The sequence below is a fragment of the Conger conger genome, chromosome 13, assembly GCF_963514075.1.
Source record: "Conger conger chromosome 13, fConCon1.1, whole genome shotgun sequence".
NCBI classification, from domain to species: Eukaryota; Metazoa; Chordata; class Actinopteri; order Anguilliformes; family Congridae; genus Conger; species Conger conger.
In genome coordinates, this window is record NC_083772.1 from 8,646,881 (window position 1) to 8,674,843 (window position 27,963).

Here is a 27,963-nt window from a genome sequence, read left to right on the forward strand (position 1 = left end):
ACTTAAGTCTTCTGCTGCTGTAGCCTATCCACTTAGAGGTTTGACGTGTTGTGTGTTCAGAGATGCTCTTCTGCATACCACTGTTGTAATGCGTGGTTGTTTTGCGTTACTGTCACCTTCCTGTCAGCTTTGACCTCGCACATTAAGGATGAGTTTCTGCCCACAGAACTGCTGCTCACTGGATGTTTTTTGTTTTTGAGCCCGTCTGGCACCAACAATCATGCCACAGTCGAAATCACTGAGATCACATTTTTTCTTCATTCTGATGGTTGAACATTAACTGAAGCTTCTGACTCGTATCTGCACGACTTTATGCATTGCACTGCTGCCACACGATTGGCTGATTAGATAATCACATGAATAAGTAGGTGAGTGTACATAAGATTGCAACAACAACAAAAAACCAACATCACCACTCAGAAGGCATATTCGGAGTGAAGTGTACAGATTAGAACAGAACAAGTTTTTTTTTTAACCTTTTGTGAGTTTTGCGTTTTTGGATCTTGTTAACAAATGTGGTTCAATCAAGCAGCAAGACGATGGCCAGAAAATAGTGAACCTGACATCAGACAAGAGTGACCAAAGGGTAACCACGGATGATCAAGTCTCGATGGTCAGGACCGTGTGTTTGGTGAAGACAGTCTTAGATGTAGCATTCCATATGTAGGACGGCCTGTAGAGTAGTGGTTAAGGTAAAGGACACGCAAGGTCGGTGGTTCTAATCCCGGTGTAGCCACAATAAGATCCGCACAGCCGCTGGGCCCTTGAGCAAGGCCCTTAACCCTGCATTGCTGCTGCTTAGTGTAATCAACTGTACGCCAATAATGTAATGTATGGAAGCTGCGAGATGCTGTCAAAAGCCTTTCGGCAATATGCATCTTCTCAAACCGCAGTCGGAACAGTGAGTAGCGCACAAACAAACAAACAAACGGCTGACCGCCCAAGAGCAAACCAGAGCGCTAATGTACATATTCATCAAGGGTGAAACATTACGATTAGTCACACTGTGGTTCGAGCTGTTGTTCAGTTAAGAGCTCAGATATTTTGGCTGAATAACAATGCCTTCCTAAGCATGCCAGCTACTATGTTAAATAGAGTGAAAACAGACATGGAACAAGGACAGGATACAGTGAGACTAAACAGAACACAACAGATATGTCATTTTTGAAAACCCTTATTACCTCCCCTTGTGCAAAAAGGCTAAAAGCTCAGAACCATCCGGGTGTTCCATCAATCACATTTTTGGGGGCTTTTCTTCAAAAAAAATAAAAAATAAAAAAATAAAAAAATAAAATCGATCCTGCCTTGGGCCTGTGCAGCTTCTATGCTATATTTCAGGTTCTGAAACGAGTTGACTGATAATCAATCAAGAGGAGACATTGCTCGTATGCACTGCAAGCGATACGTTATCCAAATTGAAACATAGACCGACCGGATTCTCCCTTTGGGTTCTGATCGCTGCACTGTTTTTATGCACAGACCTTGGGTTAGTGCTCATCCGAGTCAGCACCCATTAAGACTTTATGACCCTGTGGTTAAACCAAGTTTAACTACTCTCATCCTCGATGCCGTGATGCTCAGCTAAACATTAGGCACAGGGGACAGGCGTCTGGGCAACTCCAATCAGACCCTGGAGACACAGGAGGTGGAGTGACACAATGGCCATGAACCAATAGGAGGACTGAATTCTCTACCATCCAACCGCACTGCGGTCGAAGACTTCCTGCCTTACCGTATATATGGTAAATGTCACATAAAGGATAGCCTCTCTGAATCCCAACAATGCTTAGAAATGGAACCAAGGACAGAGATGAAGGGTGTGTATTTTAGATTTATAAGAGAGGACTTTGAACCAAAAGTGCACTGAGCCTTTCAGCAGTTTTGACTGGACATGCTGTGTAATTTACTGTTCTATGTATTGTATATACTTAAAAAACTTTTGTCCCCATGTGTTTTAACCGAAGATTTTACCAAGTACTCATTTTCCATTTGAAATTGGATTTATCTCACAAATGCCTATAAATAACCTTACTGTATTTTTATATGTTTAATGTCTATGGAGTACTTTATGTTGAATATAGTGGATGCTTAGTTTTTCCATTATCAAAATAATTCCATCTAATACTCAGCTAAAATACCTCTGAATCTTTCTTGGGTTAATGCTTCATGTGTTAAAAATAAGGCTTTAATACCAAGCCTCAAACCCAAAAGGTATTTTATGGTGCTCACTGTATATCACCCAATTTATGGTTTGGGACGAGTTGCATTTATATTATTATTTATCTAAATATCATGTGGCAAAATATACACAGAGAAGACAGTCCCTTCCTCGTGCAGATAAAAAACAAACAAACATACAATATAGATTATATTATCATCTGTGGGTTAAAAAAAAAAACATGGAAAAAACAAATTAAAACATCCCGCATTACAAATAATTCCACTCTAGTAAGTCCATGTTTCCTCTTCCTGTCAAATACCATGCAGCTGCCACATTTAGTGCTCTAAAGTCTCCATTTCCTGTAGCGTTTTGACCTTTTTAAAACCTGTGAGGAACATGATGACAAGATGGCCGCTCACTGGCCCATTCCGAGACAACAGGAGGGGAACTGACTGGAGGAGGAGCGCAGTCCTACCGATCTTCTGGAGCCCCGTAGACCTCCAGCAACATCCACTACTTTACTACAACACAACAGAAGAAGCTGTAAGCGTCTGTTATTCACGTTTCATGAGATTGGGGACCCCTCTCCAAAAAAAAAAAAAAAAAAACGAAAACCCCAAAAGAAAACACCTTTCAGCACTGACACGTAGGGATGGAGTGTGCACTGTAAACAGAAAGATGGAGAGATCCCGGAGAAGGGAAGAGGAGAAGGGAGGCAGAGAAAAGGGGGGGGGGGGAGAGACGGACGGCGAGTCTCGTTCCCTCGTCGATGGCCTCCTCCCCCTGCGACTGCCGCTGTCTGTCGCTCTGTCCCGCGTTCATCTGTCCGTCTGTCCGTCCGTGCGTCCGTGCGCCCATCGTTCCGGTCCGTTAGCGTTCTCGGGTCCCGGGTCCGTCACTGCTCCTCGTTTCGGTCCGTATGCGTTTCCCGGGTCGGTCGGGGGGGGGCCTGAGGGTCACTGCTCCTCCAGCCAGGACGGCTTGTCCGATCCCGGCGGCCGCAGCTTCACGTTGAACTGCTTGAGGGTCTGCTCCAGCTGCTGCTGGTTGCCGGCGAAGTAGGCGGAGATGGCGTTGTGGAAGAGGAGGAGCTGCTTGTGCATGACCTTCACCTGAGGGTCAGAGTGCAGGAAACGCACAACTCCATTACATTACACTACACTACATGTCATTACATTACATTACACTACACTACATTACACTAAGTTACACTAAGTTACATTACACTACACTATATTACACTACATTACATTGCATGTCATTTGGCGGACGCTTTTATCCAAAGCGACTTACAGTTTATTAGACTAAGCAGGAGACAATCCTCCCCTGGAGCAATGCAGGGTTAAGGGCCTTGCTCAAGGGCCCAAGGGCTGTGCGGATCTTACTGTGGCTACACCGGGGACCGAGTCACTGACCTTGCGTGTCCCAGTGCCAGACATGTACCATGTACAGGTGTAGTGGTTAAGGTACCATTGCACTGGTATGCTCATCGAGCACTGTCACGTTCAACTTGTATCCTCATCTTGATGTTGTAGTTTTTACCATACCTCTTGTAATAATGCCTTGCTTCTAGCTTCACACGGCAAACTGACTTAGCCTAATATACTTACCGCGTGTACTAGATTTGACTTCCATTGCTATGGATAATTGATACTTGCGAATGCCTTACTGACCTGTGTTAGGTAGTTGTTCCAATGACCTTTGGTGTGCACTTACTGTATGTTGCTTTGGATAAACGTGCCCGCCAAATAAATGTGATGCAATGACTCAACACTGATAAACACTGATGCTGATATATCATCAAATTCAGTCCTGTATGATAACATTCAGAACAACCAAAGCTGTATTCACCTGTTCAACACTGAACACTGTCATTTCTATAAAAGAACAGCATTAGGAATATCAATTTTATATACATCACCAATAGCTATAATATAGTATGAAATATTAGTTTATGGAGAGAACATGGGCAATTGATAACAAATGTTAATTTATAAATGAAAAAATAAGGAAAGCATTAAATAGTTATCATCAGGGTAACTGTTTGGTTTTGCCCGTATATTTTTTTAGGATTTGACAACCCATGATATGGCCACTAGGGGTCAATCAAGAGCTATATTCCTCAGAGCAATCTGTGCCCCTTACCCTGTCCTCCAAACCTTGGGTTCCAGCTAAACTGTAATAGCCAAAGATAATTGTGAAATAATTATGGATGACTGACAAGATCAATTTAAAGGCTTCTCTTTTCAAAAATATATCTTGTGCATTGTCAAGCCTAGTCCATAGGCTGCATAGCAGCAATAAAAGCAGCTCTCACTCAATATTGACCAGTATATGTTCCAAGGAGGCTGCACACCTCAAGGCAAAACAAACCCGAACTGTCTGAGATTTGCAGCTTACCGACAGCATTCAGAGAGGTTTGTGCGTTTCCATAAAGCTGGAGGAAAGTAATGACCCAGCTACACAATTACAAACAAACGAGCAGGTATAGCGCTTGTGACGTCCATGCGCCCCCTGGTGGTAAAACATGGACATAACCAGAAACAAAAGTTCCAGAAAAGTATCTGCCCAGACTGGATGGATCAGGAATTGCAGATTCATATGTAAATCAAGGAAATTGCTAGGCTCTCTGTCAGCGGCATATTCTAAAGGCCCCATCTGTGCCTAACCGCCTCAGTATTTAGAAACAAGAGCTTTAATTATCATGTCTTCTCAGAGATTGTATCTCAGAATTAAGACAAGCCCAAATTAGCACATTTATTGGTCAATTGCTTTAAGTGTTCACTCAGTGCTCTGCCTCTGAGTAGCTTATTCTAAACTATTAAAGTAATCTGCAAAGTTTTATTACCAAACATTATTCGTTTTATTACTTAATAGTACGTAATTGCAACATTTATTGCTTTAATTACTTTTTTGCTTTTAAATAAACCTATTATTAGGCGTGTTACTGCACTATAACTGTTAATTGTTATTGCATGGGAAATTCACTTAGGAGAGGCTGAATTTTCATCCATGATTTAAAGCGATACGCGCTCGGTATTTATGGCTGCATTAGTCTCTGGAGATGGATGCCGGGATGCACAGATGAGCAGCCCTGTCTGGCTCAGGGGGAAGCGACCAGCGGGTTGCACACTGCAAAAAACACAGCCAGTGTTTTAGTTCTTTTTCCCTCTCAAGCAGGAAATACTTTTTGCTTGTCCAGTGAAATTGTCAACCCCATTAGCAAATCTTAAAATGAGTCAAACGGTCTCACCTCATTCGGCAATATTTTTGTCTTGTGTAACGAAAAGTAATACGGGTGAGACTTCTAGAGTAAATATCCATCCATCCATCCATCCATCCATCCATCCATCCATCCATCCATTATCCTAACCCGTTTATCCTGAACAGGGTCGCAGGGGGGGCTGGAGCCTATCCCAGCATACATTGGGCGAAAGGCAGGAATACACCTTGGACAGGTCGCCAGTCCATGGCAGGGCACACACACCATTCACTCACACACTCATACCTACGGGCAATTTAGACTCTCCAATCAGCCTAACCTGCATGTCTTTGGACTGTGGGAGGAAACCGGAGTACCCGGAGGAAACCCACGCAGACACGGGGAGAACATGCAGACTCCGCACAGAGAGGCCCCGGCCGACCGGGGATTCGAACCCAGGACCTCCTTGCTGTGAGGCGGCAGTGCTACCCGCTGCACCGTCCGTGTCCCCCCCGGGGTAAACGTAAGACGTGAACACGCGTCGTTTCGGCGGCGCACCTTGTTCTCGTCCAGGAACTTGAGCTTGATGGTGACGTCGCTGCGGAGCCTCTCGTACTTGTCCTTGTGGATCTGGTACTGCTGCTCCGCCGTGTCGATGCGCGCCAGCGTGGCGGCGTCCCGCGGCCCCATGTTCAGCTCCTCCAGGTCCGCGCGGTACGCGTCGAACTCCAGCCTGCGGACAGCACAGCCACACGCCCTCTCATTGTGGGGCTGCCCCTGAGAAACTCCACACACACCACACCACACCACACCTCACCACACCACACCACACCTCACCTCACCACACCACACCACACCACACCGCACCTCACCTCACCACACCACACCACACCACACCACACCACACCACACCACACCACACCTCACCACACCACACCACACCACACCACACCTCATCACACCACACCTCACCTCATCACACCACACCACACCTCACCACACCTCACCACACCTCATCACACCTCACCACACCTCATCACACCTCACCACACCTCATCACACCTCATCACACCACACCACACCACACCACACCACACCTGGGGCAAATCTTTTACATTACATTAATGGCATTCGGCGGACGCTCTTATCCAGAGCGACGTACAGTTGATTAGACTAAGCAGGAGACAATCCTCCCCTGGAGCAATGCAGGGTTAAGGGCCTTGCTCAAGGGCCCAACGGCTGTTGCGGATCTTATTGTGGCTACACCGGGATTAGAACCACCGACCTTGCGTATCCCAGTCATTTACCTTAACCACTACGCTACTGGCCGCCAAATACGTAACCGCTTTGGATTCAAATACTTTTCGAAGACTGATCTTGCCCGGTGGCAATTGAGCCAACCAAGAGGACCAGAACGTGGGATTTACAATTATTTGTGAGTATCGCATAGGTTCCAATACACCAGACAAGCTCAGTAACGTGAAGAAAAGGATTTGAATGGAAAACAAGGACACATTTGACCCAGGTCTGCAGACCACACCCATGTTTCGGGAGCTGAATTTCAATTCATTTCCTAAACTCGCTGAACTGAAATGGAGTTGAGCCCAACCCCGCTGTTCATATTGACAGAGCGCCATTTTAAAAACCACATATATTTGTTTTGTTCTGTTCTGTTGAACGCAGCTGAAGATGCAGTTTCCCCTCACCTGAAGTCTGTGCCTTACAAACATATCAGATCATAACCATGGTAACGATTCCTTCCTGTGTGCTAATCGGAACACACAGTACTACCAACTACCCACAGGAATGTGTAGACCACACCACACACTTATTTACATAAATATACAAAACATATAAGAGGAGGATGGAAATAGGCTGATTTACATAATCTGAGAGTAATCGTGCCTCATAGGTACACAGGTAAACAGACCCCATTAATGGCGGTGCTTCAGACAGATTTCCTAAATTAAAGACAATGGAAGAAGTTCACCCAGAATCAGTGCAAATACAGTCTCACGTTTGCCTACAGGCAGGCTGTTTGCACACACAAGCTGCTTTATGCCATCTTTGCTTCTCAGTTTTAATTAACAATGACTGCATCAGTACAGGGAACAGTTAATCACAGGAACAGACCTGGGGATATGTGATGGGTGTATGGGAATCCAGCCAGCTAATGACAGCGTACATTTAAACAAAAGCCACCGAAAGAGTAGTTTTCTGAATAAAACAAGAGTGTATTAGCCATATAGGGCTAGCTTCAAAGACACAGATTAAGCCTGGTCCTTGAGTAAATTAAATTTGAATCGAAATTATCCAGCAACAAAAAGAACAGACAAATACGTGATTAGAATGCTCTTAACTGAACCGCAGACTAATAGCTTGATATCAAGCGTCTCCCTCCATGGATTACAACACACTGCACACTGGATTTATGTTCTTCACGATGGCAGCATGTATCCACACTGTCCACACAAGCTCACCCCAGCAAAGTGACTGGATAATTAATAGTCATTGCAACTGAAAATGACAAGCTATACTCATATTCTCACACTAAACCCGCATTCCAGTGAACCGAATGCTCGCCGGAGCACCAGGAGATACCAGCCGCACTCCAGTCTGTAGGCCTGCAGTGTAACAGACTCGGGTTGGATCGATGGAGAACAATGCTCTACGAAGCAGCACAGGGAGGCTTCTCAGTCAGTTATAACAAATAGCTGCTCAACCAAATGCAATAAAACTTCCATTACAGGTCTCCCCGAGGTCTCCACTGAACCAGCGGCAGCATCTGCAGCAAGAATCGCGCTCAAGCGGTCGTGATGGAGATGGATGGGGCACAAAGCACAAATCGGCTTCATTTCTTTTTGAAAATTCATTAAGACCTTACAGACATTTTTAGTGTTCAACTGAAGATGATCTATTCATATTTTCACCTTTACTGTTAGATATTCAGAAGCAGTAAAAAAAAAAGTGAAGCTGCAAGTGATAACTTATCTACTGGTTACTCCAACAGCCTTCTTTGTCAGCTAAGGGGGAGTTCACGAGGGATTTCGAGCAGACCTAAAGAGAACCTGCTGGTTGGTTACCTTGCGTTCTCGTACATCTTGATGGTCATCAGGGTGTCCTCCATGGTCTTGTTGACCAGTGTGTTGATGCCGGACACGAAGAAGTTGATGGCGCCAAGCAGAGTCTCCCCGTTCTTACACAACAGCTTCTGTGTCTCTGCGTTGTACCCAAACTCATCCTGCCAATCACAGACACATTGCACAACCCACAAATCCAAACGCTTATACTGCATTTATTTATTTATTTGTTTTGAAATCCTACGGACTGGAAAAACTTTTGACAAAACTTTTGTAGGGGCGACATGGCTCAGGCAGTAAGAGCAGTTGTCTGGCAGTCGGAGGGTTGCCGGTTCAATCCCCCACCTGGGATGTGTCGAAGTGTCCCTGAGCAAGACACCTAACCCCAAAATGCTCCTGACGAGCTGGTCGGCACCTTGCATGGTTTCCAAACCCAGTCTTGAAGTACCCTTGTCCTACACATTTTCGTTCTAATTCACTGAAGGGCTTGATCCTGTTTGGTTGAGTGGTAAACAGCCTGTTTGGTTGAGTGGTGAACAGCCTGTTTGGTTGAGTGGTGAACAGCCTGTTTGGTTGAGTGGTGAACAGCCTGTTTGGTTGGGTGGTGAACAGCCTGTTTGGTTGGGTGGTGAACAGCCTGTTTGGTTGGATGGTGAACAGCCTGTTTGGTTGGGTGGTGAACAGCCTGTTTGGTTGGGTGGTGAACAGCCTGTTTGGTTGGGTGGTGAACAGCCTGTTTGGTTGGGTGGTGAACAGCCTGTTTGGTTGAGTGGTGAACAGCCTGTTTGGCTGAGTGATAAACAGCCTGTTTGGTTGAGTGATAACAGCCTGTTTGGTTGGGTGGTGAACAGCCTGTTTGGTTGGGTGGTGAACAGCATGTTTGGTTGGGTGATAAACAGCCTGTTTGGTTGGGTGGTGAACAGCCTGTTTGGTTGTGTTGGATTTGGGCGTGTGCGATCGGAGATGACACTAAAACGGGCAGGGCAGGGGGTGCTGGAGGACAGTGGATGGGGAAACGTTGCTCGAGTGGACACGGTACCTGCAGCTCTGGGGACTTCTGGCTGAGGTCGGCGAAGGTGTCCCCCAGTGCATGCTGGGTCTGCACCATGTTGTAGAAGTGGTTGGTCAGCGCCCGCGCCAGCCCCAGGATGCTCTCGTACTTGCACTTGGTGTCACGCAGGACGTCGATCTGGGCCTCCAGCTCCAGGTCCACCGTCCGCGAGCCCCGCCCAAACCGCTCAGAGATCATCTGCTTCGTACACTGAGAGAGGGAGGGGGAGAGGGAGAGAGAGGGAGGGAGAGGGGGAAGAGGGAGGGAGAGGGAGAGAGAGGGGGGAGAGGGAGGGAGAGGGGGGAGAGAGAGGGAGAGGGGGGGAGGGAGAGGGAGGGGGAAGAGAGGGAGAGGGGGAGAGAAAGAGAGAAAGAGAGAGGAGGAGAGGGAGAGAGAGAGAAAGAGAGAGAGGAGGAGAGGGAGAGAAAGAGAGAGAAAGAGAGAGAAAGAGAGAGGAAGAGAGGGAGAGAAAGAGAGAAAGAGAGAGAGGAGGAGAGGGAGAGAGGCGGGGGGTCACTGCTGCGTGCAGTCGGCTCTAAATGATTCATAAAGACAGAAGACGATACTCATAGGAATTGCCTGAACTTTGGGGTCACGGCATTATCGCTACCTTGTAGGTGTTGATGCCCCACTTCTTCATGATGTCGAACTTCTCCACGGCAACGCCGCGGGAGACCTCCTCGGCCGTCATCGATTGGCTGCTGCCGCTGTGATGCATGCTGGACCCTGGGTGAGCAGGGGGGAGAGTGGAGATATGGGTCTGTGTGCACTCTCTGAGTGAAGAACAGCAGCCAAATCAATCAATAAATACATCCATTAATACAAGGCAGCAAGAGCTTGAAAATAGTAAGGACTGTCTGTGTTCTTTAATTCTGCTTTTTTTTGTGCAGCAACTTCCATGTCTTCCGCAAACTTCTCTGTGTACCTACCCTTTTGTTCCTACCCTTTTTTTTTAAATGATCTTCCTCTGCATTCTGCAGCTCCAAATTCAAAATGAACATTGCCACGGAATCACCCCGTCTCATGAACACAAACGCAGTAATTACGCAGTAATTAAGCAGTAATTAAGCAGTAATTCCTGACTCTCAGAGCAATGTGTAAACACACTGGCGGGCCAGTAAGAAGCCCTCAGGTGTCCATTAAATCAAACTCCTTGTGCAGTGAGGTGCAATCAGAGATGGCAATGAGTGATGGGGCGGGGCTAGTGGGCCCAATGATACCTCGAGTGTCCTTTGATTGGCTGGCTATCCAACTGGCTGCGGACTGGCTGGGAGGGATGCTAAACCCCCGGGGCTTCATGCGCAGGTCTGGAATGGGCACGGACAGGGATGCAGAGCGGTTGGTACAGGTAATGATTATGGTTTGCAGTGGGGTGTGGCTGCTCAAGGGTGGGTTGGGTTGGGCAACGGAAGATGGTTGGAAAACTGCAGGGGTGGGTTAAAGGCTACTGCACAAGGGCTAACCAAATTCTTTAAAATTCTAATTCAGTGTTCTACAACTCCCTTGCTTTCAGTTACCAGCAGTACCAGTAGTGACTGTGACATCAGCATTAGAATACTACGCAAAGAACATCCCAATCACACATGTGTGTTCTTAAAGGGTTAAAGGTTGAGGGTGTTCCGCTGTGAACTGTGTTGATGATTCTACTATGCGATGGTGGCAATGCGGGTGAGAGTGATTTGGCCAATGAGTGGGGGGATGGAGTGAAGGGGTGAAGATATGGGGTAAAAGGTGGAGGAGGAGGAGGAGGATACAGGAGGAAGGAGGAGGAGGTACAGACAGTGGTGTCCACACAAGATCAGTACACTGAGGGCACATTCGACAAGTTAATGACAATGTTAATGATGAGAATTAGTGCACATGACTGGAATTTAACAGCAAGGAGGAGGAAATGGGGGGGAAATGGTGCCATGTTTTGATGCGACTGATGATTTCAAATTTAGTAAAAAAATAAATTGCCGTTACTGCTCCAAGAAGCAACATGCACTCAGACATGATGTGAAGGAAAAACAGACAAAACAAACATACAAACAGTAAGAACAGGCTCGTTCGAGGTTGAAAGTACAGGAAACAGCCCTTGCAGGTTCTGTTTCAGGCAAACGTGTTCCATCCCCTGAAAAAAGCCAAGACCAAATGTAAAAGCAGCTCAGGCTCTGTTAGAAAGGGAGGGAAAGAAGAATTGGGGAGGGCGGAGGGGAAAGGAGATTTAAAGGGAGTAAACAATTCCGCTGGGAGTGGGATACGGCCACCTTGTCCAACAGCGGGGCCCCGTCTTCTGTCCAGATACGCGGGGTTGAAACGGATGGCAGGCCCTGGGAAGAGGGGGTTTGTCAGGACAGCGAGAGAGAGGTGAGAGGTTCATGAGCTTCAGTCCAAAGCCAGAGACGAGCAGGACCTGCGCATGACTGCCTGACGGGTCCCAGCTGTACAATACTGTTTCCCCACAACACCTGCAGAAAGCAACTGCCGTTAGCCTTTAGCCTGAATTAGCCTGAAGGTCCAGAGAGGATGAAGCAGGTGCTCCAGGGGTTAAGAGAGACTACAGGAGTGCTAAGGGCGGGTGTACATCATACGACTTTATCACAGGTTACGCCATCGGGAGCACCGATGGCCTCCTACACTTCGCAAGGTCAGATTGAAGACCTGATCGGATGACAACATAGACTATATCAGGACTACCTCCTGATTGGTCAGCGGGACTCAAAACCCTGGATCCGCTCGCAAGACCTGATGAATTTGAGCTGACAGTGCCCAAATTTGTCAAATGACAATCGGGAGCCCATAAACCATCAGCTGGAAACGGTGTCTCATACCTAGCGAGTAGTGACATTAAGGCCTAAAGTTTTTTTTTTTACGCTTTGGTGACGATCTGTAAAAAAAACTAAAAACAAGTTGTATAATATACACCCACCTGAAGAGAAAAGGGGTGACACAAAAGTTTCATTGGTTTTGAGACGATCAAAAAGTCACTTTGCTGTAAACATACAATATAATATGTTAATCCATCCCGTCAGTACAGTAGGTATTCAGACTGAAAAGCTGTTCATTTATTTTTATATCTTGAGAAATTACATCTGTTTGCCAGCGACCATCCACACAAATCCCAGAGTACATTCCTCTTAAATGCCAAGAAAGAGCACCTGGTAGATCATGTTATTGCTCAAGAAACGATCTTGATCATGTAACAATCTGTTATTGATGTGGATAAAAGTCTGATTTATTGATACAGTAATACATTAATTAGCTAAGAAAGCTATTTCGGAGAGGAAGTAACGTGTAGATGCCAAGAGAACAAGAGTGCAGGCTCAGGTCTGAAGCTCCATTATGACAAGCCTGATCTTTGGTAGAGAGGAAGAGCACATGAAGTAGTTGGGTCAGTGGACCAGGTAATTATGTAAAGCCTCCTCTGACGATTTCCCATGGAACGGCCACCTTTGTCACGATAGCATCTGTTGTACCCATAGCCCTGACCGGACGCTGGACAAAGCAGCTCACGCAGAGTGCTAATACCCTGAACCCATCCTCTTCTTGCTCTTCCTCTTCTTCTATGACCTTTCATGACCGGGAAAACCCTTAAAACTGGTATATAATAACTGCCGACACAAAGAGTCGCTGGCACAAACACGTCAGTCGGCTCAAACCGGCTTCAACTGCCCCCTCTCCAAAATGTGCAGATCCTTGTTTAACAGGAAGAAAAAAAAAACCTCGATGTGTGAAGTGGATTTTTTTTCTTTGGCTGGTAATCTCGAGAGGCTGGGATCTGTAAGCAGGGGAAGGGGGAGGTACCTTTGATGGAGCTGGTGGCAATAATGCCCTCGGCCGTGCCTCCATAGCCCCCGGAAACTATGCTGGTCTCATTCAGGTTGGGACCGGACACCATCACCTGCTGGAGGTCCTGTGGCGAGCCGATCACATGACCGCACACAAGGGTGGAGAGAGAGAGAGAGAGAGAGAGAGAGAGAGAGAGGGAGAGAGAGCAGGGACTAATTCAGTCTCGCCCCGAGGGTGCTCCAAACTCCACACAGTAAAACCCCATGTTAATTAGTCCAACGCTAAATGCAGTGACTATATTTGAATGGGTTTGTTCCTTTGTTTCGATAATTAGAGATTCAAGTGTCCAATTTGCGTCATTCCCTGGAAAGAGAGAGAGAGGAGGAAAAAGAACACATTCCGGGCCTTCATTTGGCCATTTCACTTCAAATGATGTTTTCGAAGACATTAACAGCCTGATTTGCATCCAAATGCTTACGCCTTAAGAAAGCACTGCATGGGATTTTGAGTAGTGACAGGTGTCCCGCAGCGAGTGACAGAAACAGAATAAAGAGCTGACTTTCATTTGAACTTCTATTCAAGACACTTAAACGCACTCAATGTAAAAAAAGTTTTTTTTTTCCATTTAATGAATCAAACGCGAGTGAGAACAGCGAAGGAAAAAATAAGAGACTACAAAATCTAGCGCTGAGCTATTGATCTATTGAGTCTATTTATCACTGAACAGAAAAAAAAAAAATCATATAACAGGACTCTGGCAAAGGGATAAAAGAGTGTGTATAGTATGATCAAAGAATGATAATTTATGCAAATGCTTCCAAACAGTTTAAAAAGATAATATGGATACAGTGTATCTGACGAAAGAAAAGAAAGCAGGAAAAGTGGGTGTATTTTCCCATAAAGTTTACAGCCCATATTTTTTAAGAGACTTGCAGCTATTTTAAAGGCCAGCCTACAAAAAAGTAATCTACCGTGCTGAAACACAGTTTTGATAAACTCAGGCTGTGTAATAAGTTTAAAAACAACACTGAGAGATGCAAATATTTGTGTTGGGCTGTGGGCACACTGTCATTTCCTCCCTGGTGTGCATTTCCATTATGTTGTGTTTTCAGATACCAATCTATGCTCACAGTGATGTAAAACATACCAACACTAATAATGCTGCAGTCATTTCATCTTTTATAACGAAAAAGACAACTACACATGTGAGGAATGTTAAAACCACAAGGTGTGGCACCATAGTGTATATGGTAGTTTATGTGTATGTCTGTATACAACAAACGTGTATCTAGCAAAGGCACAGATGAGTGTTTACAGCCTGAACGGTCACACAATCACAAGCACACGTCTGCTTCACACAAGATTAAAAAAAAAAACATTTTTTTTTGTAGTAGGAACAACAGAGGTTTTTGTGAGTGTATAGCAAACGGTTAAAAGATACTAGTTTAATTAGGCTCTTTTGTCAGGATGCTTTTCAAATACTCTTATTTGGCATTTTCTGCCGGTCAGTGTAAACACTAAAACACTATACGCATTACAAATGTAGCGCTTTGGCAGAGCTTGCTAAACAGATCATAACAGTTTATTCAAGATGTTCTGCAGAATAAACTGTTAATATATACTGAAGCCAGGTCTCAGCTAAGAACTGGAGAATGTCAACTTAAAAATAGGGAGGGGGGGGGGGATTTGAAAGTCATCCTGAATCTGGAAAGGCGTTAGTGACAGGCCCATGCATGTCAGTGAGAGTCGGTGTGGGGACACACGCACGGTGTGCGCCCCGATTTCAGGCGATTCCCCAAACCCCAATCTCACCCTGGTCAACCTGGGCTGCCCTACCTTCTCATCTAAGCTCCATTTTATCTGTGCAGCCTGCGTAGGAAATGAGGAAACAGAAACAGAAAAAAAGGACAAACATAAATCTAAAAGAAAACAAATGAAATACTCAATTACAATGGATGGAAAAACAGGCTAATGGCAAAAAACAACTGGCAGATTACGGTACAGCGCTAACCTCACACAGCTACTCACGTAGCATAACGATATCCATCTACTCCTGATGGCACTGTTTAATTCACCATGACCGATACTTCATTCCTCACAACCCACAAACCACACATTTGATCTCCATGAAAATGAAATGGTTGAGTGACTGATACTCCGGAACGCTTGCGCACCGTTTTACTGCACCAGATCGTCTCCGGCAGGGAAGATGACATAATGCACATGTGTATTAAGCTCTCGTTACGGTTTTTACGCAGCATTGAAATTAAACAGCGTGTAAATCACTTTGTGTACACAAGGGATTAATGGCGGCAGCATCATTGTGCAACACTGAGTCCACAGTTTTGACTACCAGACAGCAGTTCTCCCATCAGCCACTGCTCAAACTGTGTTTCCCTGGTTATACCTGTCCACTACTTAGCGGTTTAGTTGGCCCCCTCACCTATATCAGCTTACACTCATAAAACACCATAGAAACACCGAAGTGATTTGGCAGCCTGTAGCGTAGTGGTTCAGGTAAATGACTGGGACCTGCAAGGTCGGTGGTTCGATCCCCCGTGTGTAGCCACAATAAGATCCGCACGGCCATTGGGCCCTTGAGCAAAAGGCCCTTAACCCTGCATTGCTCCAGGGGAGGATTGTCTCCTGTTTAAGTCTCATCAACTGTAAGTTGCTCTGGATAAGAGCGTCTGCCAAAAGCCATTAATGTAATGTAGTGTAATGTAATGTAATGTAATTCAGGTTCAGGACCTTACTCAGGGGTAATACAACGTCATCTCAAATAGATTTGAACTTTGAACTTTGACACTCAGGTCACAGTCAGGTCCATACAGCCTCCAGTATGCACCATATTTAAAGATGCCATACTCTCTATGGTCCCCTGCAGCAAGGCAAGTTCCTGCAGGCAGAGTCCACCATTAGCAGAGGGAACTAGAACATATTCATAAATGCCTTTGCTTGACGACCAATTGCACATGATGTTACAGAATTAAGGCCACAGTTTCAATTCCAATTCAGATTTGTTTAAATTTGGCAGTGAGTTTGATAGCCACTCAGGCTCAGTTGCTGAGCACTTATCTGCACCCGCAGATCAGCTCTGCGTTGCTAAAGGCGATGCAGGAACGGTCCCCCATGACGGTTTTAATTAAACTGGTTGCCAAACCGACGCGATGCAAAAAAAGCCCACCACCATCGCCCCTGAGCACACTTACAGGGAAAATAAAATGCTGTTTTACTTGAAAATATTTCTTTCGAGATCCACAGCACTAACAGCTTTTAGCACTGCCTCTAGGCCTCTTGGCTGGAACCACTGTTTCTTCTTTGGTTAAGTATTCATTTTGGTTTTCGAGGAAAGAGACACACACAAAAAAAAACAAGCAAACAAAAACAAAACTAAATGCACACGATGACGATGTGAAAAAACATAGACAATCCAATGGAGAAGGCTGGCAAGTGTTTAACAATAACCACAGGAAGCTACCCCTCCAAAATGCGATCATGAATGCAAACTGTTTGTAGATCTCCTCTATATTAAGTGGCAATTAATATTTGAAACAATATGTGCAATACACCAAAATAAATTAACATCTATGCCGTCTATCCCATCTGGACTGCAAAAATCTGTTGTCCCCACCCCTTCTTGTCAAAACTTCCTGGTGACGGACTGCCCTGCTGCTCAAATCAAAGAAACAAAGTAAACAAAACGTGTAGGCCTATGCTTGCAGTGAGCCCATTTGTCTTTTCAATGGTGCATCGCTTGTAATACTGTGAGGGTTCATTCCAATTTTACGCTCAATGAAAATACAACAATTCAAAACATAAAATAAAACAGCAACGTAAACAAGAGTAAAGAGCAGAGGCCAGATACAACATATTAAATCACAAAACTTTTTCAGAAACCTCTTGAGTATACCATCCTAGCATTCCACATTCAAATCAAGCAACATCTTTGCACTCAATAGTCTGAAGTTAGACCTTACTTTACCTTCACAATCCAACCACAATCCCAAATTTGAACAGTCCCTTTTTATTCTCCAAGGTGACCCTTTGGCCAAAGTCAACACATAATTCTTACCCACCTACCACTACAGCTCGAAGGCTGCAGGAAATGGCAGAAAGTAATTTCATGTCCAGTGTTCTTACTCACTCAAAGTAAGCATACATTCCCTCAGACAAAATGCTCCCATGGGCATCTTGCGGAGTCAAATCTACAGCATCAATTAACAGAACCAAAGAACACTTAAAGTGGTTTTATTATTGTAGTACTAAACCCTGCTGAAATATGGCTATGCATGCAATGACACATTGAACAGACCCCCCCCCCCCACACCCCCACCCCCCACCATGAAAAACAAGATAATCAATAAGAAATATGGCCTCTGCAAAGCAATATCTGACTTTCGTTCCGATCGGATATGGAGATACAAATGAAGTTCGTAAAGGAGGCTTCATGAAGGAAATTGCCTCTCAGGGATTAAGCCCATGAGCTGTCTATTAAGACACTAACAATCTCTAGACTAACCGAAAATGCAAGCGGCGAAGCTTCAGGCGGCAGCTAAAAAAAGAAAAAGCGAGAGAACCTGTTCCAGGCCGTCGTCCTCAGGCAGGGTCCCCGTGTCCCCGTTGCTGTTGATGGGGATCTCCATGGTGGCCGCTTTGCTCATGATGCTGTCCGTCATTCCGAGCGTCTGCGGAGGAGAGGGGGAGGGACACGGGGGTGGTGAACGGGACCTCAGCGCCGCGTGGGCAAGCGCGGGCACGCCGGCACCACACACACACACACACACACACACGTGACGATCGTCATCGAGGCGGGGAGAGTGCGCCCGTCAGCGTTCGGCCCATTTCGACGGGGGAAGCGGCTGACATCACACCGGCTTCAAGAGTAAAGCTGGCCAATCCAGATTTGGACGAAAGCAATGAAAAATGAAGGATGAAAATAGATTTCACAAAACAGCAAAGTAAGCCGCAATTGCGCTGGGCGTGCCAGCTTGAGCTTTCTGTGAAACGTCAGCAAACAGACGCTGAGTGCACCTGGCAGTGCCACAATCCTTATCACTAGAAATAGAACATACCTGCACACACTTTGCATCATGCCGGTTTTAATAAATTAAGCCATTTATTTAAGATAAGCAAGATTCACAGTGTGCAAATGCCTTTTCTATTTCTACCGAATTATTATTTTACCCCCAGCCCTAACCCAATCCATGACCTTTTACACTCTCACCCTCATAATCAACCTGCCTTGTATATAATAAAGGTTAAAAAAAATGTTTATTGAAATATCTATGCCATGAATCTTTGTCCAATGTATTCTTTAACTCCTACGAGGGACAGTGAGAGAACATATTTTTAAAAGATCACTTGCAACAGTTTGAGTCCAGAATGACTTGAATTAGCCTCACACTACACTAATGAAAAAGAAAATGCAAAGTTATTGGAGCAAACATACTGGCTACTTTTTCTAGTGAACAGAGTTACCGAGTTGTGGTGGAATGGATTGCTGCATGTAATTCATCTGCTAACAAGGGATCCCTCCTAAACGTACACTGGGATATAATTGCACATTTAACTATGTGCTTTGTCAATACTGCTTAGACTATGCAGACCCACTGACAATGGCAGTTACCTGTCATTGCACTGTAGTCTGGCTGCTATATAAATTCAACTTCTCATTTCTTACCCTTTTTACTTCCCAAAAAAACCCCATGAAACTTGCCATATGGAAACTGGGGCTTGGGAATACACTCTATATACTACCCTAAAAAGTGCCAAGCTCACAATGTTGGCAACCCATAAGACGCACGCATCTTATGCTACATCCAACATGCTCAAGGGAGGATTTCCCTCTATCCCATGTTTTGGCCAGCTCTGAAAGTTATTAAATATGTAATGATTACTACAATTTCATCCATTGGACGCTCACAAACTTATGTTTCTTGAAATAGAGTTTAGTCCTCCATTCACTTGTTAATGATGTGGACAGCGGACATGTGACCAGTTGATTATCTTCAGCTGTGAGTACTAATTCAGGGTGGTAGTAGGGATGCAGTTGTCGGGTGTATATGCAGGACTACATATTCTGAACATGAGAGAATATTAATTCGCAACATGTAAGGTCAGACAACCAAAAAGAGCAACAACAAAAAAAAGGTGGTCGATTAACTGCTGAACTTGGATAAAGAAGGTGGCTTGCACAAATCTACTTCAACGGGGGACTATTTGTCGCGCACCTTTCCATTCGTCTCAACTGCGAGCACGCGTACGGTCGGTTGCAGTGTCATCACACAGCCGTTTCCGTTTAAAACGGTGAGTACGCAGAACAGTGATGAAAACGAGATAATGCAGCAGTGGAAAGGCATGGAGTTACTGGTGACATTCCAACCACACTTGCTGGCGAATGCGATTGTAACAACTGCGTGTAGCCTACCACGAGCTACTGGGAACAACGTCTCCAGAACAGCATTGTTCGAGAATCTTTTCTCTAAAACAACAGCTGCAATTTATTGCACAGGTCCTATGTTTGGCAGCGCCAATTATAATCTAGCAGTGGTTGCTTTTGTGCCATCACCTGGGCAGCGGTAGGGCAGGTTAGTTAGACAGCGATATACCGATAGCATAGGATATTGTGGTAATTTGAACAATCGAAGGATGCATTGAATGGCATTCGAGTCAGCTAGTTTCATAAACGCTTATTTTTATTAGGCTCTTCTTGGTGACTGCGTGACACGTTTGCTAGACAATCTAGACAAGGTGGATTTCCGCCTACCGGGCGAGTTATACATTTATGCAGCATTATCTGTTTAGCAAGTGTATGCGACGCCGTTATCTCTCTCCGTTAACTGAGGATGGGGTGCATTGCCCACATAGGGTCAGCTTGCAAGTGCCATCACGGTGTCAACTGTCGTACTGAACCAAAAGGCCCACACGTCATTATCCCGTTGTGCAGAACTCGCAGCCAGCACTGCTGCGCTTAAAATCACTTGGGAATGTGGGCAATGGATCAAATTATGTAGCTGCAAGCTACCGACAAACGAAAATATTTTTGGTCCACCGTGGCACGTACGGAACGCATAGATGATCGGCTAGATGTATTTGCTAAAACAGCTAAGGTTAGTTGACAACTGACAGCTATTGTATTGCAGCTAGCAAGACCGCTAGCTGACTGTATTACCTAGAAAGATGACAGTCTTACCTGTGAGAGCGTCCAGTATTCATGCACTGTAGCTAGTTTACTAAATAGTCTGTCAGTGCAATTTTTTTTAAACAAAATGCCAGCGCAGTGTGATGCTGTAATATTTATTGCATGGCTAGCCAACCGTCCTCAGTTCCCAGCTCCCGTTAGCTGCTGCTAGCCACCAATTGGTGTCTCCTCCCCCTTTCAGATGGAAATGTCGAGCGGATCTGACGACATACCGACCTCAAGAGCAAAGAACCGCACAGCCTAGTTATTGTTTGTTGGATCGCGCAAGAATGCAACGGAATTCAATGACTCAAAAGGCTCATTCATATTTATCAGATTTTCAAACTGAATAACTTGCAACCTTTGCAACGTGTATGGTTTATCTTCCTGAAATTCCTGTATTATTCCTGTATTTAAGATGACTTAATGAAGCGGTCATCACTTAGCAAGACTATGGTTATTGATTATCACTATCGGAAAAAAAACAGTTGTTGATTAAATGGCTTTGGTGGCAATCTGGTTAAGTGGTCATTTGTGGCTGCCCTACTTCCTGGTTGGTGATGCTGTTTTTGTGCCTGATTGATTATATTTTGGTGATGTGATTGGCTACTGTCCTGCACTGTGCATCTCAAGCCTGGTGAAAAAAAAAATGTAAAAAAAATAAACCGTCTGTCGAGTGGTCGCAAATTGATCAGTTACAGTGAGTGATGTTTTCTTTGAAGCTCATACTATGAGCGAACATTAAAGCAGCGTGAAGTAAAACAATTGAAACCATCAATACAAATGTCCAGTCCCAAGATTATTCGTATAGCCAGTAATGTAATCAGCGGTCCCACGATACGCAATATTGTTGCCCCGTGGTAACTGCGCTGTTCTCTTGCAGGCATTGGGGTGTTGAGTCCTCTTGTGGTCAGACGGTGTCAGTATAATTCAAGGGAAAATGGGGGTCAGTCATACAATTCATGTGGAAGACTGTAAGCCTACTGAATTCAGTCCCACTGTATCCTCCTGAGACCGGGCAGAAAATGCAATTTTGGTTTTAGAATAAAAAATAAAATGTGTTGCATGATTTAAGTGTCTTGGATGGCACAAATTAGTTGAAGTGAAAATACGTTCTAAAATGTTATTTTCTTTTCTTTTTATCGAATGGCCATTGTACTCTAGGTTTCAGCAGAGTAGAATAATATTTGCATATGGTTCTTCAGATTAAGACCAGAGATCTATACCCCATACCGGAGAAGTGCCGGGTCTTAGGCGGATATACCATTCTTTTCAGCTCCTTTCACGTTTTATTTTGTCTGTCGTGTTGCAATATATCTAGACAGCATGGACCAATGGAGCACGTCTTGTAATCCACCACGCTTATTAATAATTGTTTGGGAATGCAGATAAAATATTTGATTTATGTCATACATTACACAATGCAGCCACCAAAACCTAAAACGTCAAAATAAAGGAAGATCATCATACAACGGATACTGCTTCCAGAGTCAATTAAGCAATTAGCATCCTAGCTCCGGTTTATGCATACAAATTTTGGGCAGGCTGAATTGCACATTATTCTGGCTAACTCGGTTAAGGCTCGGACCGTGCCAGTGCCGACTGTGGCTGGTAGCCCCGTCGGACGACGCGCAATTGCGATTGCGCCCAGGGTGTGGGAGTCTTCAGTTGGATACGGGTCAGCATTTTTATTGCTCTCTAGCGACCCCCGCTGGTCAACCGGGCGCCTGTCGACTACTAGTCAAATGCCGCACATGAAATGCCTTCCTCCATCTCCACTCGAAGCAAGCTTGACTGTGGTCTTCAATCTGAAAAGAAGCGGCTGAGTGGCTCCACGGTTCGGATGAGAACTGGAGATGTCTACACTCCTCCTAATCGGCGGTGGGGTTTGAATAGGACTGTGCAGATGCAGAAAATTGGACGTTCCAAATTAGGAAGGGAATTGGAGAGGTTCAGCCTGTGTTAGGTGCCAAAAAAAAAGAAAAAGAAAAAAATAGTGGTTATTGGGGTACATGTGCCAGAAGCTTCTCTGACTAAGACTGCTAAATTTGCTGATGTTCCATGAGTAACGATGGCCATTGAAGTTTCTGGGAAAGACATTAACTATGGGCAACTGTAGCCAAAAGTGCATACTCCTCAACTCCGATGTGCATGTATTGGTTCAAGATCTGGGGAAAAACAGATGAGCAACTATGAATCAGTTGACAGCAAATATCAATCTAGAGTGTGAGTGGGCAGTTTCATCGTGAATATGTCCACCAAGAATATTAGAGAAAGCTGGTGTTTTTTTGGGTTTTTTTTTTTTTTGGCAGTTTCCTGTATCATCCTTTTCTCATTATGGCCATACTTTTGACAACATTCACTTGTCCACTTCAGATTATGGGTATTGTTGCAAACAACTGGTCACTGCCTTATGTCATTGTTGCCAGCGTTACCAACCAGGGACTGATCCAGCATAATAAACTGCCATTGTCCCCAGATTTGTGTAATTTGATTATCAAATCAAGATTTTGTAGAAGTAAGGATAAGGATTCAGTCATACGGCCAATACTTGGCAGATTTCTCAAGCATTGTCTTTCGATGTACTTTTCACCATAGCAAAAAAAAAAAATCACCAGCCATTCAGCTTAAGAGCTTTATTATTGTCTGCAACCTCTAAGTGTCTGTTGTGTTCTTCCATGTGACCTTTTGGCCTCTGGTACTTTTGTTTTCCTACAGGCTCTCTAAGCCCCATTTTTCATGTTTGTGCGTTCTCAGGGGGTCGTGATTGTTTAATCTTTTCCTCCTCTTTATAGGTACAGCATGCAGCTGAACTGCAGTCACCCCTGGGCTATGGAGTGAGACTGGAACTGTAAGTGAACACTCCTTTTGGGAATACATTTAAGCGGGGCCTGTGTGGTACTTACTTTTAAGCTTTAAAGTCTGAAAGATTTAAGAATTTACAGTGAATTACAGTTCATAAGTCCTGTAGCAAAGTCTACATACATTCTGTCTCATATTTACTCTACACTTTACATGCCTCTCTCTCTCTCTCTACCTCTCTCTCTCTCTACCTCTCTTTCTCTCTCTCTCTCTACCTCTCTCTCTACCTCTCTCTCTTTCTCTCTCTACCCCTCTCTACCTCTCTCTCTCTCTATCTCTCTCTCTACCTCTCAGCACATGCCTAGACACAGGCACACATACATTCACATGTATTTCACCTCTCTGAGTAGGTCGGATACGTCGTAATGCACCTCTGCTGGGTCTGGGTGATTTTAAAATATAGAAATGGGAGGATAGTATAAAGTGTAGCCCTCTACCCAAAGTAGAGCTAACTGGGTATAGCTTGATTATGCCTTTTAAGCCTATTATGAAAACAAAGCCCAAGGCTAATACTTTCTATTACTCATGTGGTGTTCGGTGGGTCATATTGGGCTTTGGAGGTGATTCAGTGTGTTATGTAATTTGACCTGATAACTTTCATACCAACTGTCCTGCTGGCACTCCATTGCACATCACAGGCAATCATTTTGGATCCTTCAAATGCAAACCATTTTGTCTCCGCTTACATGGAAAAGGAGGCTGTGTTTTTTTTCCCAAAAGTGCCTAAACCATGGTGATGAAAGGCACAGTTCTGACCCCCCACCCCCCACCCTCAGGCAATGATTGTGGCATTCCAAGGGTTTTATATGGGAACAGCGCATATGCGACCATCTTGTAAGGCCTACGGTCAGGTGTACAGATGTGTTTATAGCAGGGCACGTTGACACTGGTAGAGGAAAAAAAAACTAAAATGTTTATATCAGGCTACACAAAATGTGAAACAAAATCTGTGTGTACTATAAATTGAAAACTACCAAGTGAGTAGATTGCCATTCAACAAGTATATTGTGTTACAGTTTTGGCAGTGATACTTGTGGATCATGCCGTTGTACTGCTTTGGGCTGGATTAAGGACATTTACTCAGCTCATGTGAGTCAGACTCGCTGAGTGAAAAACAACAGCTTAACGTGAGTCAGGCAGTGCCCCATGCGTTTCTGGTCTGCGAGGTCAAACAACGATCCCAAGTCATGTCTGGTGGTTCTCCTTGTTTTGGGTTTGTGGCGATTTTGCCAGTCTTTGAAGATGGTTGGGAGGTGGGGGTGTGGGGGGGGGTGTGTGGGAGGGGGGCAGGATGTATTTGGTATAGGCATCCCCCACTATGTCATGCCCATTTGCCCAAGCTTAAAATATCAGCTCAAACAACAGGCCCGAGCCGAAAGGAAGCAAGCCATCCCCGAAGATGAAATGCGCCACCAGAAGATTGAGAAATACAAATAACAGGTGCTCCTGGAGTGGCCATTCCAAGCTTCGCACTACTCGAGCCAATTCACAGGACAGGCGTACAGTTTCACCAGGGTGGTCTGCTCTTCAACTTGTCTTTTAGAATGGGGCGGGAGAATGCCTCATAGTAATCCACTGCCCTGGCCAGTTAGTATCAGGAAAGGAAATGAGATATACCAACTCAGCTGGGAGCAGCCGGGTTAAATAACCTCTGAAATAATATTTTCAGAAAGGGGTTTTCAGGTGATTTATCAGGGAGTTTATTTTCCTGACCTCAGTTTTACAACCGTGGCCGTGAGTAGCTCCCAGAACCGTGGTTCCCTCTGTTACGGTAAAAGTGATTCTGCTTTTAAACAAAAACAGATCCCCCCCCCAAACCTAAACCTTTCACGCCAGGAGAGGAACTTTCCAAAACAGGAAGAGCGGCACAGGCCTTGTCCGTCCGTGGGCCGCATGTTGCGTGTGTGTGTGTATGTGTGTGTGTGTGTGTGTGTGTGTGTGTGAGAGTGAGAGTGAGAGTGTGAGAGTGTGAGAGTGTGAGAGTGTGAGAGTGTGAGAGTGTGAGTGTGAGTGTGAGTGTGAGTGTGAGTGTGAGTGTGAGAGTGTGAGAGTGTGAGAGTGTGAGTGTGAGAGTGTGAGAGTGTGAGAGTGTGAGAGTGTGAGAGTGTGAGAGTGTGAGAGTGTGAGAGTGTGAGAGTGTGAGAGTGTGAGAGTGTGAGAGTGTGAGAGTGTGAGAGTGAGTGTGAGTGTGAGAGTGAGTGTGAGTGTGAGTGTGTGAGTGTGTGAGTGTGTGAGAGTGTGAGAGTGTGAGTGTGAGTGAGTGTGAGAGTGAGTGTGAGTGTGAGTGTGAGTGTGAGTGTGAGTGTGAGAGAGTGTGAGAGTGTGAGAGTGTGAGAGTGTGAGAGTGTGTGAGTGTGAGTGTGTGAGTGTGTGAGTGTGTGAGTGTGTGAGTGTGTGAGTGTGAGAGTGTGAGAGTGTGAGAGTGTGAGAGTGTGAGAGTGTGAGAGTGTGAGTGAGTGTACCTGCCGCTGACTCTGGGTCGTTGGACAGGGCCTCGGGAACCTCTGCCAAACCCTGGAGAGTCTGGATCACACGAGCGTGACTAGCGTCACCGACAAAGCCCCGAGCGAGGATTCATTAGCTTATCCGACCTCCTGAGAAAACAAAATGGCCTCAAAGAGATTCCTGTACAAATAGCTGGCTGTGTACCACATACTCTAAAAGCCTGTCCTTTTGTGTTTGTCGCTAAACGGTGCGATCGTCATAGGTCAACCCATAGATCTGATTGGAACTATCTGTGCGCCCACATTTGTTGCAGTACCGGGGATCAGCAGCTTGAGGCCCGAGTACTACTGGCTTCTCACCCTCCTTTTACCTGGGAGTCAGGTGTGGAGGCAGTCTGGGAGGAAAAATAAAATTAATTTATAGATTCAGTCTCATTATAAGAGTAAAACACTTAAGAGAGACTTCTCTCTATTGCACTGAATACCATTAACTTTAGCGTTCAAAAAAGACCAACCCACTTGATATTCTGAAGCATGCAACGTGGCTAGATGGTGGATACAAGGGGAGAAAAATGCGATCAATAGCATTTTATTTGCAGCCATCACTGCTTCTATGATATGTTTGCCTATAAATATTCCTGCAAGACTTCATTTTCTGTGTTATGGTTCTTTGCCCTTTTGAGAATACAGGATTGGTCAGAATATTTGTAGACAAAGATTATGGCTTTGCAAGATGTCATCTGGAAGGATTTTGTGTTGGGGACATGTATCAGTATGGAACCATTTCTTTTTTCTTTTAAACTTGTAACAAGTTGTGTGATCTAGTATGAAACCTATACTTCACTTCCAAAATGCTGTGCTTTCCGGTTTAAATGCATCGTTCTCTGAGAACGGAAGTACAGTACTTTACATGTGATGCTGTGGTATAAAATGCACGTGTAATACAAAGCACAGACAGAAAAATAAACATCCAAGTGCTAACCTAACCACGAGGAAAGCCGTTGCATTCAAGTGTAAATGAATATCCTCATCAATATTAATTTGTTAGAGTTGGCTGAGGCCTATACATAGTTCCGGAAGGTGACCTCCTGTGGTTAAAAAAAGGCATTGTATAACTGGCTGGGAGTCTGAGGGTAATGAATATTAATGCAGAAAGATAAGCATCCTATGTCGGACGCCTCCTGTATCACATGAGATTTGCTTTCTCTGCGGGTCATTTTTCAAAGCACACAATCTAAAATATAAACAGAGACCGTGGTTTGGCCGTTTCAAAAGTTCACATACTAAAATATTATGTAAAGTGATATTCTGAGGTTTGCCGATGACCTGGAGATACTGAAGAGAACAAAACCCGTGTCAGAACCCAAGAGAACAAATTCAGCTTCCTCGCCCACTGTAGGCAACTTATCTCATTATCTGGCTCACCGTGTTGTGGCATAACACTGAACACGTACAACTCTCTTTAACAGTAGCCACTGGCATCTTTCAGATCTCTCAAGATGCAGACAAATAAATGATGTAAAGACAGAACCTTGGAAGAGTGGCAGTCTGCGTGCTATTTGAGTTTTAAACTCTGTAAAGGCTACACCTTTATTGACCTATATTGTGTATTTAAAGCCGGGCAGCTACTATTGTAGCTGAGAAATCAAATGAGGAAGTCCGTAGACTCTGAGGCACTCTGCAGCATCAGCTGAAATGGCCACAGGGAAGTGAGCAATGAAACGAGCCTTCCAGTAAACATCTAGCTCTGTCTCCTGAGCACTTCATCAAAAGCTCCAGACAAAATTACAATCGTCAAGAAAATAGCTGAGGACGCAAAGTCTCGGATGTACCTGCCTGCCAAAAACCTGGTAGTGATTTAGCCCCGTTCTGTTCCCATACCCTCGACAAATTAATCAAGGGCTCACAATCAGGTGAAATCTCCGAAATCCCAGACAGATGTCACTTCTCAGTGAGCGGGAGGCTGCGACTGTCTGTTGTGTACATTGGCACACGCGGTGAATCGACTGATCTTTGGGTAGGTCGTCCGTTACAAATGGCTACCGCAGTCAGAATGTACATACTGTACAACATGAGAGCTCGAGCCTAGCGTACGAGGTTATAGGGTAACTGTGGTTATTTACTAAAACATCAACATTTCCCACATACATTTATCATTTGGCATGTTTGTCTTCGTGGGGTTTTTAATATCCTCTGTCCCCGCTAAAAG

At 44.9% G+C, this 27,963-nt stretch overlaps 1 protein-coding gene and 2 long non-coding RNA genes across 8 annotated transcripts in view; 2 read left to right on the forward strand and 1 right to left on the reverse strand.

Moving 5' to 3' along the window:
- Window positions 1–191: 191 nt before the first annotated feature.
- Window positions 192–20,630, reverse strand: LOC133107825 (arfaptin-2-like). Of its 6 annotated transcripts, none has more exons than XM_061217034.1 (10): window positions 20,461–20,630; window positions 17,846–17,953; window positions 15,102–15,134; window positions 13,281–13,389; window positions 10,715–10,801; window positions 10,105–10,220; window positions 9,483–9,704; window positions 8,447–8,604; window positions 5,922–6,096; window positions 192–3,273 (listed from the first exon to the last, which is right to left on the reverse strand). In XM_061217034.1, exons 2-10 carry the CDS (start codon window positions 17,942–17,944, stop codon window positions 3,118–3,120), a joined length of 1,155 nt encoding a protein of 384 aa, XP_061073018.1. In that variant the 5' UTR covers window positions 17,945–17,953; window positions 20,461–20,630; the 3' UTR covers window positions 192–3,117. The 6 variants fall into 6 exon arrangements, with proteins under 6 accessions (XP_061073018.1, XP_061073017.1, XP_061073019.1 ...); XM_061217033.1 differs by having other exon boundaries at window positions 15,078–15,134; XM_061217035.1 differs by lacking the exon at window positions 15,102–15,134.
- The window catches only part of LOC133107826 (uncharacterized), a 47,612-nt gene continuing 38,903 nt past the window's right edge, over window positions 19,255–27,963 (forward strand). The window contains exons 1-2 of the long non-coding RNA XR_009704628.1: window positions 19,255–19,574; window positions 23,244–23,299. This is a non-coding gene — a long non-coding RNA (uncharacterized LOC133107826). The remainder of the gene's footprint in view (window positions 19,575–23,243; window positions 23,300–27,963) is intronic.
- Window positions 19,582–21,139, forward strand: LOC133107827 (uncharacterized). Its single transcript, XR_009704629.1, has 2 exons — window positions 19,582–19,673; window positions 20,651–21,139. It is a non-coding gene; the product is annotated as an uncharacterized LOC133107827 (long non-coding RNA).